The sequence below is a fragment of the Cyrtonyx montezumae genome, unplaced genomic scaffold (genome assembly GCF_038088225.1).
Source record: "Cyrtonyx montezumae isolate F1298 unplaced genomic scaffold, pur_monq_1.0 scaffold_10, whole genome shotgun sequence".
In the NCBI taxonomy this organism is placed as follows: Eukaryota; Metazoa; Chordata; class Aves; order Galliformes; family Odontophoridae; genus Cyrtonyx; species Cyrtonyx montezumae.
Genome location: NW_027071826.1, coordinates 51,510,738 through 51,522,859, shown reverse-complemented (window position 1 = coordinate 51,522,859; position 12,122 = coordinate 51,510,738). Strand labels below are relative to the sequence as shown.

At 45.7% G+C, this 12,122-nt stretch overlaps 1 protein-coding gene across 1 annotated transcript; it reads right to left on the bottom strand.

Moving 5' to 3' along the window:
- Window positions 1-2,068: 2,068 nt before the first annotated feature.
- LOC136060807 (transcription factor E2F8-like) lies at window positions 2,069-9,742 on the bottom strand. The gene is given in 14 exon segments (XM_065755604.1): window positions 2,069-2,205; window positions 2,208-2,226; window positions 2,834-3,147; window positions 3,290-3,425; window positions 4,305-4,511; window positions 5,403-5,901; window positions 6,160-6,247; window positions 6,623-6,824; window positions 7,169-7,314; window positions 7,940-8,098; window positions 8,414-8,719; window positions 9,174-9,330; window positions 9,456-9,641; window positions 9,725-9,742. Coding segments are annotated over 14 exon segments (2,574 nt in total).
- Window positions 9,743-12,122: the final 2,380 nt, after the last annotated feature.

Sequence of the window (12,122 nt, the reverse complement as noted above, 5' to 3'; positions counted from 1 at the left end):
CTGGTGTTAAATTCTGGTTCAAAGGAAAAAAGAAAAAAAGACACTTTCAGTCTATTAGAGTGCTGAAGTATCATCTCATTTCACAGTGTCTCTCCTTAAAAGGTTGTCACAGCAGCAGTAAACCAAAGGTCAGTTAAACACAATGACAAAATGGTAATTTTGTTCTTAGCGCTCCTATATGCATATGAAATGAGGCAACAAAAGATTTCCAGGCCACTGAAAATTCTTGCTCTGTTCCATTTTAACTGACAAGTAGCGCTTAGATAATAGTTGGAAAATAGGAGAAAAGATGATAGCTGTATGTCACTGACACTGGAGTTATGGCTGAAGAGGTGCTTTCATTCTCAGCCTTAATTTTCAGGCACTTAGAGCTTTCTGAATGCATTACCCTTCAGGCTCCCATTACACATGCTTGCTTTAATCCCAAAGGAGGTTTGTGGCATCTTTGCTTGGGCTTTTTCTTCATTCCTTTATTGGGCTTTCTTGGCTATTTGTTTGATCCCTAAACATGCGGAAGAGCATCATGGTTATTTCATCACAAGTTTAGATTTGGTGTTCTGTACCTTGATATCAGCGCTGCTGCAGAGCATCTGTCTTTGGTACAGCAGAGGAAATTTCTTTCAGAGACAATGATTCCAAGTTCTTAAAGCCCACTTCCTCTGGCTTTTACTCCTTGAAATAACCAAGACATTCACTTTTAGAAAGGAGTCCTACAGTGTGATATCATGGCGATATAAATCTCTTCTCATACGCCTCAAAGGATTTGAACTGGAGGGATTCCTGCGCTCTTTAAATGCAGGGGCTGCTGCTGCCGGCCCTATGAGCAGGGAGGGGAGGGGAAAGAGAGAGGGCTTAGGGGATCTGAGCAGTGCCATTGCTATCGCCAAGCTGAAATAGCTGCTGATAAAAGCCTGGCATTTTGTGCCCTTGTGTCCACTTGTGAGTAGGTGGACAACAATGCAGCCCCTCAGATGACACCTATGGCGCATTCCTGAGTGCAGCCTAATAGGTCCTAAGTAAAGATGAAAGCGCTGTGGTCGCTGGTGGATGTGAAATGTAAGAATCCTCCAATGAGGCTTCTGTCATAGTGACGTTGCCAGAATTGCTTACCAAAGTGCTTATAAATGTTTATGGATGTGTTTGTGTGATGCTGCACTGAGCCCTTCGCAACGGAGAGCTCCAAGGATGCCTCCTTGCTTCCCTGGGGTTGTGTGTAATCCCTGCTGCGTTGCGGTTATCGAGGCAAAGCGGGGAAGCATCTTTGGGTGGGGTCATCCGGAGGTGGGACTCCTCCTGCTGAGCTCAGGCACACTAGTTCATACACGCTATGTGACAGCACCTCGTGTTCAGAGAGAAAGCACCAGTTCTTTCTGCCCCTTGCTGATTAAATATAGTTTTCCCCTTCTTCAGAATACATGTAGCCTTCACTGAGCAAGGAAAACCCCAACAGAAAGCCAGCAGAAAGTCAGCATACAACGTAGGACACAACACCAGTAATTTAATTTCATTAAACATGAAGTCAGAGTGAGAGTTGGATGTAATTTTTATCTGAACAAATGCGTTTTACATTGCAGCGTAAATAATTCTCAAGTTTTATATAAGCTAACATTTTTTTGTTTGCTTGTTTTAAAGACTTTTTCAATTAACTTACCAGAAGAGGATCACTGGTCATAGGAACAAAGGAAATTCTATCTCTGGCCTTTTAGAAAGACATAAACTATGTGCACGCTCACAGTACTTCCTTTGTGCAACACATGGACTGAGCAATGGACTGTACCTGTCCTTACAAAGACACTTTCACCTTGCTTTGCATAGCAGAAAAGCGAAGCAGAAGACACAAGATGCAGAGCTCTGCTGCAATGCTTCAGGTAAGCCTGTTGTAAAGACATCCAGCCCTAACTTTCTCAGCAAAGCTGGTTTGAGTTCTAAAGCGTTCAGGCTGTCCCAGTGTTGTGGTCTTGCCAGTTCCAGGACACAGCCCAGCTCACCGTGCATGCAGTGTGCAATCAGTAACGATGCCTGCTGACACAGTCAGCAAGTCTGTGCCCAGACATCAGTTCCCTGCCGCTTACAGTTTTCCTTGTGGAACGTGTGAGGTTCCTTGGGAGACTGTGTCAGTAGTACCTGAGTTTGTGGATGGAGCAGATGCTGGTTTTGGTCCTCCTGGGTTGTGGAAGAAGTTTTCTGTTGTCGTCTCAGGCTCCAGGGGTCTTCTGGCACAGTGGGCTGAAGGGAAAGAGAAAGGGAACTTTCAGTGAAGGAAAAAAAGTCAGTTGTAGGTTTTTGCAGAGTGGTATCAAACGCATTCCTTCCTCAAATGTAGAAATCTAACAGCTGCCTGTGGAGAAGAGCGTCCTTCTTTTTGAAGCTATGCATCCATATTCATCTGTATCGACTCTGATAGAAATAAACTCATTTATCTAACCTCCTCCTATCTCCTTGTTTAATGCCAACAAACCGTAGGCAGTGCAGTACTATATAAATAGAAGCTGAGAGTCAATTAGGAGAAGAGGCAACAAGTAGACTGTTAAGAGCATGTCATTTTGGATATCATTCAGCATCCTCTCAAAGACTCTTCACACCTGGTCCTCCTCCAGCCCCTCCAGGTGGCTCCACTTTTTCAACAAGTAAAGTACATTTTCTTCCCTTCTAACCTCTCAATTCTATCGTGCTGTCGCCAGTCTTCCCTGCCTGCCCTTATGGGAGGCAGTGCTGGGTTATGAATAAGAACAGGAAAAGTGCTCATTTTAAACTGCTACCTTCTTCAGGAATTACTGCACCATTAATTCCCACTCAACCAACGGTGAAGCAGTTGCAATCCACTGTTTCTTACCTTTCCTTGTAAGGTCACATTTTGTGAGCTATGATTAATGCTTTCTGGCTTCAATGGGGTTGGAATATGCTGCAGAACGGGATTTGGGGGAACTTGCACACCAGCAGCTATCAGTCTTCCGTGCAGCAGTGCAAAGTCCAGAAGTGAAGAACTTGGATTTGGGACGGGGCTGATGTTGCCAGAATTGAGACAGGAGTTGCTCAGTACGGGTGCAGTAGCTGTAGAAGTTGGTGTCAGTGTGATGTTCAAGGACGTTATTTGAAAAGCTGGAATGTTAACTGCTGTCTGTTCAGATGCTGTCATTGGAATGAAACCTGAAACAGAAAGAAACAACGATGGAAGGACTGAAAATTGAAACTAGAGACCTTGCATTGCGATTTTATGACTCTGGTCGGATGAACTGACCCACAGTCCTTCAATCCAGGTGTATGCGTATGTATTTCATTTAGTACTCGCCTGCAGTGGGTGAGCTGTAGGTACCAGGGTGCTGCAGTGAACACATCCCAGTATTCTCTCTATTAAGAAGACATGCCTTATTGCTGTGGTGAGTGCAGTGAGTAATAGGAATAAGGTAGCCAGATGGAAGAAAGGCCTGAAAAAGAAGACAATGTACCTTTACCCCATAGGTGTAAGAAGAAAATAAGCTTTTCTTCACAGTTGCATTCCCCTTGCCACTTTCTTATTCTCCATCCCTCACATCCCCAGGTCTCAGCATTCCATGCCCATACTGGCTGCTGTCTGAAATTGCACGTGGTCTAATCAAAGCCGTGCTCTAAAGTGAGGTTGTCCTCATCCACACAAGTCACCTTGCCTCATCCCCTGACAGTGTGCTCAGAGAGGAACTGCAAACCTACGTGCAGTTAACACAGTGCAGTTCAACTAGGCAAAAGAAATCCTCATGAGGAATTTTTTTAAGAGGAAATATTTGGGTTTAGTGTTGTGTCACCTCATTCCTACGTTGTGTCTTTTTTCTGTGGCAAATTCCAGAAGACAATCCTTTGGTGTTTGTGTGTTCTGCTTTTGTCAACAGAACTGCTTGTGATTTGCAATTTGGCTGTAGCAGTCAGTCTAAACTGTGGAGCAGCGAGTTTTACCACAGTTCCACTGTGAATCAAAGCGTGGTGAAATAAATGTTTATAAATAACAGTGTGGGACAGAATGAGAATTCAGTATAGCTTCCATCTACTTAGATATCTTCATCCATGGTTGGACTAGATGATCTTGTAGGTCCTTTCCAACCTGATGAACCTATGAACCTATCCCAGTCAAAGCCTGAAAATCATTTTGTTTCCTCTTACAGGGGAGTCCTATGCTAAGCTGTTTGTTTTATTTTAAAGCACGCTTTATAATAATCCAACTAAGGCAAATCTGTATTCGTGTAGTTATTCCTGTTTGGTTTCTTTTGCAGATTGTTCCGTGTGTGCTTTTGCACTTAACAGCAAGAAATGCTGTGGTGTCAGGCAAAGCTCACCTCACGAGCAGGAATGGCAAACGCCATTCCTGTTTTGGTTCTGTCCTCGTTTTCTGGAGCGTGTTCTCTTTTGTGTTGGTCAGAAGAGTTTGCCACGCTTTGATCTAGTGTTTGGGGTCTGGTCTGTTTCTCTTCCTGGAAGCTGTCCATTTCACAATTGCTTTGAGAGCTGTTGGAAGGTGGTCTCTTGTGCTCGGTGGGTTCTCCCTTTAAAATAAACTACGTATGGAAAAAGAAAGCAGATGCTGTAATGCTGTAAAAGGCCTGACATTAACTACTCAAGTACTGTGATAGCCCTGTGTTACTGATTAGAAAAGCAGATTCCTGCATAAACATGAGTAACAGGAGCTACTTTAGAACCATTGCATAAACAGATTGAAAGAGTCTTGAAATAATGTGTCAGGAATTGTTTCTTTTTGACAGTGTACTCTTTGACACACCTTCTCAGGAACAAAGATGTGATGGGGAAATGAGAGAATACAGCCTGATTCTAGGCTGGCTTTGTGAAGATTTACATTGTGTTGTATCCTGTATATTCTGCCTGATGCTTTGCAAATACCATGGTTATATTTTCTACATAAAAAAACCCAAACCAAGCACTGCAACAAAACTCAGCTGCCCGAGAGGCTTCTCTACAGTTAATGTAAAAATATGAGAGCACATTAGGCTCCTGTATGGGAACTGCTGAATCATGGCCTGAACCACTGATGGATCACCTGAGGTGAGCACTGAGTCAGCCATAGGAGCACAGGCGAAGGCAATGCTCCTGTGTGAGCAGAAGGGGTGGAGTCTGGCTCCACCTTTCCCAGACTCCATTTAAGGGTTGACCACCACTGGGGAAGGATCTCTTGTTGAAGATCTCTCCTCTGGAGTTTCTTATGGTGAGCCTTGGATGCTGGAGAGCATTTTTTCCCCTTTATTTCGATTCTTTTCTATCAGAATAATCTAATAATGCCATCTATAAAATATCTTGGCTATAATACAATTTGGTATTATTCATTGTGTTAGCCTGGTTCCTCGCAGCTCCTAAATCACTTTGGAAATGAATAGATGGCCCCATTACTATGCTCTGAGCCAGAGTTACAGCAATTAACTTGCCATAGCACTGTCAAGGCTTTCCTCGTTGCTTCTGTGCTTTTTAATCAAGTTATTCTCTTGCAGTGCTTGCCATCTCTTAAGGCAACTCTTCGAGGAAGATTCACATCTTTCTTTAGCTGCCGTGGCCTTTCCTGGATCAGCTGCAGCTGTGCAGTTGTCCCCTTCCCTGGTGGTCATTTCATGTAATGCTTTTGGGTTGGTACTTTTAATTCCTGTCACGTTAGCACACGGTTGAGGCATGAAACTCGGGCCATACGTTGTCACAGCGTGGGCTTGGAAAGGAGGCAGATATACTGCATTGGAGGCTCCAGAGTGAGGCTGAGGTAGTATGACTGGCAATGCTGAGCAGTGGCTGGGAGGGAAGGCACTTAATGGCTGAGTGATAAGTGACTTGGGAGGGGGTGCAGCATTGTGAGTGTTGGCCCTGGGAGCTGCCTCAGGCTGGGGCACGCTGTGCTCCAAAGCAGATCCCGACAGATTCTTTTTCACTTTTGGTGTCCTTAAAACAAAAAAGCAGGACAGAACACACATTTTAATGTTTTCCTGCAGAAATGCCTCGAGTGTTTTTATTTTTGTTATACAGAGAGCGTGAATTTGTGTGTCTTGATAAACTGAACAGAAAACTCTAAGTGGAAAAAATAGCGTACAGTCAGGGGTGACAAGGTTTTTGCAGATCACTGCCCAACTCCAAATAAGTATAGATTAAACTTAACAGCCAGTGACCAAAAGCTTCCAAACACAACATGTGCAAACTTACTTTGGTGCTCCTTCCAGCTGATGCCAAGGGACTGCTGCAAGCTGAGCAGTTTTGCTTGTGTCAACTGATACATTTTCATCTGTACCTGCTTCAAGGGAGAAAACAGAAAAGGAACATAACTGATAATGTCTCAAAACGTTTAAGTGAAATACTGCCTTCAGACTGTGTTATTTCTACCATTATTGCCACTAATTGCAGAGCTTCTTCTTTGAATACAGATTAATTTAGATTTGTTTTTGCTATTATTCTTTTAAGGCCTCAAGATTTACAGACAACATACATTTCATTTCCCCCCATCTTGTTGCTTTCTTATTTTCAAATGTAGTTGTTGTAAAGAGGCGTATCGACCCATCCACATCTTCTATCGTAGGGTGGCCAGCCTGCATGTCTAATACAAGACTACACATACAAGAGAAAAACGTGACTAGAAAGAGATGGACAAATACAGTTTGCAGCTATGTACTTGTGCTTATTTTAAGTGGACTGGTTGGAGCAGATTGGATCTTCCTTCTGTCGCTTTCTGTACTTTTAAGTAACTTTATCACGGATAGATGCCGAGTGAAGTGTTGCTTTCCTCTTGAAGGAAAAAGATTTTTGGCACATTGCTGTACGGTGGCGGTGGATTCTGAAATATGTGAGCTGCAGGCTGCAGGTGTTGTTTCAAGCTTTGTAGTTAGAAGGCAGAACAAACAGAAGGGTCTGTATGATATATATGTAGTCACATATGCAGTAATTAAAAGCAATTACTTGAGCCTGGCTTATAACTACTGAAGCATCAGCAGTGGTAGAAATGGAAATGGGAGTCTCAGAATAAGAACATATTCTGTGTGGCTCTATACTGTGTGGCTCATATGTGCTACTCCAAGAATTGCTGTGCTGCTGAGAACCAAGTGCAGTGAGTTGCGTGTGGAGGACTTGGTGCTGCTTTTACTCGGTATTTCGGTTCACAGCTTTCTGGGAGTGAAAACAGAGGAGTCACAGCCATCAGCAAAACAAAAGAAAGTGACACATATGTACCCTGGGTGTTTGGTGTGACTTCAGGTCCTGTCCATATAAATGCTGGTTTTCTGCCTCTCTCCTCTGTGATGTAAAGCTTCTTGATAAGCTGAAGGCTGCTGAGAACATTTGCTATGTCGTAAACCCTCCTGATTTTGGCTGAAACAAATGCATGTAAAGCAGAGCAATTTTTAATAACGAGCTACAACTGATCTGATTACAAAAGCTGTGGTGTATTTTTAGCGGTTGAAAGGACAAGTCTTCATTTACGAGAACTGTTTTGGTGTGTTATGACTTAACATCACAGACATGACAGCTTTTTTGTTGCATTTGTACTATTTCATGCAAAAGAAAAGAATAAAAAATAAAAGGTGAGCTTGAGAACCAAAGAAAAGTATAATTAAGAAGGAAACGCGAGATGAATTGTTGATCCCTCAAGAGCAAGCACATGTTCTCAACTATTAGAACACCCAAGCCTAGACCTCGAAGCACCTTTACATATGAATGGGGAGGAAATGCACAGGGAACTGAAAGAAGGGTAAAATAATGAAGAAACAATTGGCAGTTACAGCATTGGGTTTCGCTTCCTCATGTGCTTAATCTTTAAGGACTTGGACAGTATTTCTTTAGGCTTCCATCGGTCGTTGCTTTGGAGGTTCCAGCACTGCAAGGTGAAGGTGACAGCACTTCACACTGCAGTCTTGTACCAGATTTGCTCATTTAGCTCACACTTGATTTTAGAGAAGGATCAAGAAGCAGATGGGAACAGCAGCCTTTTACTTACTTTTAAACTTGCTTTTATCAGAGACTTCCAACTGATCTACAATTAAGATTTCAGCAGCGACTTCAAGGCTTATTATTTGTGGGGTTGATACAAGAAACAGCATCACAAATTTCTGACTCATCAGTCGCAGAGATTTGTCTTTCTTGCTATTTACAGAGGCTGCAGCAGACAGGAAAAGAGGATTAAAGCATCAAGTGACATGCCAGCCACAAACATTTGTATAACGCTGTAGAAATTTGTCAGCAACAAGGATGAGAGCAAACAACACAACAACTAGGCAGGGCCAGCACTGAGCCCAGAATTGAGTTTCTACACAGCTAGCATTGGGAAATCAGGTGGATGCCACATCTGACTATCAAACTGTGATATATTCCCATGCATCTCTCCTATCACCTACCCTGTGATTTATCTATTTGTTATAGATATTCATCATCATGAGTGCATGTTGTTCTTGGCGTTACAGGGAAACCTTACCAGCACGGAACTCCATTCCTGGGTGCTCCACGGAACACATTTCTGTTTGCTCACTGGTGCTGAAAGATCTTACCACTTCTTCACTTCTTTTCCCATCCAAATCAAACTCATCCTTGTACTCTCTTTTCTTGATCGTCTCAATTAGGAGCATGTATTTGTTCTCTTCTCCAGCTTTCTTCAAGGTGTGCAGGGTTTTGGCAAGGTTATGCCTCCCGTGCCAGATGTATTTGTTTTGGGCAAGGCGGCTCAGCATGTGCAGGCTCTCCAACACATGCACAATGTCATAGATACGTCTGCGTTCACACTCTGCAGAAATGAAAGGCAGAAACGAAACGTTCTTGGAAACTCCTGCTCCACAATTGCTTTATAATTGTCTTTTAGGTGCTCTCCTACAGTTTGCTGTAACAATTCAAACACCGTTACAGCAGTGTGGTTCGTAACTATGATGGGCTTCATAAAACAGCAGAATATTGGAATTTCACCATTCTGACAGCAGGAAAGCTTCAGCTTTGTGTTAGCGATTTGGACTCTAAGCCATCATTTCCATGTCAAAAAAAAAACCCTACAAACCAACAGGTTTACTTGTGCTCTCCACAAATGTTAAGTTTATTTGCTAAGTTCAGCACGCTGGAGAAGCTGGTTTAAAAGAACTGTGGGAGGAGTGAGGAGGTGGAGGGTTTAAGTGTTCCGGCTGCGACAGAGTATGGCACGATGTCAGGGTGCTCGATGGGCTCGTGCAATAGCACATCCACCAACTTACTGAGCTCCTCAGCTACTTCATCGAGGCAAATGCAGTAGTTCTCCTCAGCGCTGGGGTAATCGGGGTACCGAGCCAGGAATCTGCGGCACAGGGATCCCAGGCTCTTCTCCCTGCGCGTCGTCGGAGCCCTTCCTCGCTCGTCTCCCGGTGAGTGCTCCTACGCAGAGCGAGACGAGAGTCCGGTGTAGAGACGTTAAGGAGCTTTCCTGCCGGCGGGAGGGCTGCGAGGGACGGCCTCGCATGGCCCGCTGCCGAGAGGCAAAGCAAACGGCCCACGGGTACCTGAGACCGGCTCCGCTCGCGGCAGCGGATCTCGAGGCTGGCGGCTCTGATCAGCAGCTTCAGGTTAGCGGTGGGCGTCCAGGGCTCGGCGGGAAGGGCCGCCCCGGGCTTGGGGGGCGTGGCGAGCGGCTGACAGCAGCCCGCCTGCTTCGGGGGAGTCCGCAGCGGCGCGTCGGGACGGTTCTCCTGCGGAGAGAAGCGGGGAGACGGGAGGGACGGGGCCGAGCGAGCGTTACGGCGCCGGGGAGGAGGGGCCTCGGCCGCGGTACCTTGTTTCCGGAGCCCATCTCGGCAGCGGGGGACCGCCCCGCCCCGTCGACGGGCGGAACTCATCTGAGATGCTCTGAGGCGGTCTCTGCAGCTCCGCACGGACGTTTGAACCGAGAGCGCGGAGCCTCCGGTTGGGGCGGGCCCGACCGATCAGCTGGCGGCCTCGCGCACCGCTCGGCCAATCAGAGCGGCGGGTTGGTGGGCCGGCGGCGCGTGCCTCTCCCGCCGTCCGCCCCAACGGCTGCGGCGCACGGGGCGGCCCCGTTCCCGCCTTGCTGCACCTGAGGCGAGCATATCTGCTTTATATGTAATAGGAGCCATAACTGCAAGAAGCCCGCGAACGTGATCATATGCACAGTCCTTGGGTCTCTGCTGACAGTATATACGTTACTAAAAGTCATTTCTTCATATTAGAGGAAAAGAATTGAGGAAAGATTTGGAGCTGAGCCGTCCTTGATGCTATCAAATAAGAAAAAAGGCCCCGAGTGTTCCTGGTTGTGAGCTGCTTCTGGATGCAAGCAGGGAGCGAGTTGGACCGTGACTGTAAGTGCGTGTGTTGATGTAGAAAAGGTTGCGGGGCTGAGGTTGGTCCATGTTACTGCTGCTATTGCAGCTCAGGAGCTGCTGGAGTGATTCCTTGTATGACTGTGCTCCCTCAGATGATCTCCCGTTTTCTCAGGCAATGCATGTGATGCTAACAGAGCTGACAGGCCAAAAAATGAGTTCACTCTGCAGAGTTGAAGTTTACCGAGTCGCTCGCCATTTGTGGTTGTTAATCCATTCGTGCACGTGTCAAACGAATGTGATTTCTGTGGGTGTGAATAAACACAGCGAGCTCTTAGTATTTTCAAAGGGTCCTTTCTGCCATTACTTAGGGCAGCAGGGGATGCGTTTCGTTTCTTCTAAGGTTAAAGGGAAAAACGTTTCTTTCCTTTGCTGAGGAAAGCTACTGCTTGTGTTATTTGTAGTAAACGATGTGTCGGTTGCCATGTTCCTCCCTTAACATATCTCTTTAGGATGGAGAAGTGGTGGTCAAAATAGCAATAACCAGGCAGCGGTAACAAATTCAAAAGGATGCAGCCTCTGTGTCAGAAGCAGAGCTCCAAATGTCGCAGTTGAGGCTCGCCAGTATTGATAAGTGTTTTAGATGTGAGTAATTGAAACTCGCTGCTGCTCTGTGCTTCTAGCAAAGTGTGAAATTGAGGAACCAGAAGGCAGTGCCGAGTGCAGGGATGCGTGACTGCAGTTGGAGTGCTCGCCTTGTGAGTGAGCAAAGCACTTTACTGTCTGCTCATCTCAGAGTAGAGAGTTCAGAAACGCTCTGCGATGTGAGCAGTCTGGGTCCTGAGCATCACTTCTTCATTTTGCTGCTTTTGGTTAAACGAGAACCAGGCCAGGTGTCAGCGGTTTGCGGGACAGTTTGACCCGGTACCGTGACAATTGAGGCAGGGGACCCACGGGCCCACACCCCGGGGAAGGGGAAGGGGGAAAGGGAAAAAGGAGAAGGGAGATGGGCCCAGGAACAGAACAGCGGCAACGATCTGAGGAGGAAAGCTAATTTACTAAATAAGATATCAGAAAGGAAAATAACACAATATAATATAATTGGAATTGAGGCAAATGAATCAAATAAAATGAGCAAGAGAGAGAGTGTCCGATAAACCGAAGGCCTTACGCTAACGCTGAAGGCGGACGGCTGCAACAAACACCCACTGCCGAGCTCGGTCCCGAAGGGAAGAGAGAGTCCCGTGACTGCAGACAGTTTTTATCTTTCCCTCTGAGCGTAAACACGTAAGAACGCAAAGCATCGCAAAGTCCTCTGGGGAATGGAGTTCTTCTCTTCTGAGACAGGCATACCTGGAACTATCGATGGTCCACGGAGCTGGAATATTAACTCCTTAACTCCAAATGCACTGCATGATGTTATGATGTGGAATACCAGTACCAAAATCATAAAACCATAACACCAGGTCACACTAAACGGGGGCTGAAGATGTCCTTCCATGTGGGAAGACATCTCCTGTGTTCATCATCTCTGCGGGTGTAGGGAGCGGGAGGAAGAGGAGAATGAGCTGACTAGTCCTGTGAAAAACAATGAGAAGTGGCATTAAGTGAGATCCTAGTTCTTGCACAGTAGGTTCTTCAATGCTAGATGGAAAACTAAATAATTATTGGAAAAGATAATAGATGGTTTGGTGTTAATAAGGTGTTTGTATAATAGCTGGAAAAATGAAATGAGAACAACTGAGTGGGCACAGCCCTTCTGAATCAGGAAAATGAGCTTCAGCAGCTCATATGCCAACATGTGAGAAGAGGGGGAGAATGAAGAGAGGGCAGAGTGGAGCTGAGCTGCATCTCATCCCCCAGGTACAACAGCCTGAGTATGGCAACTTGGTA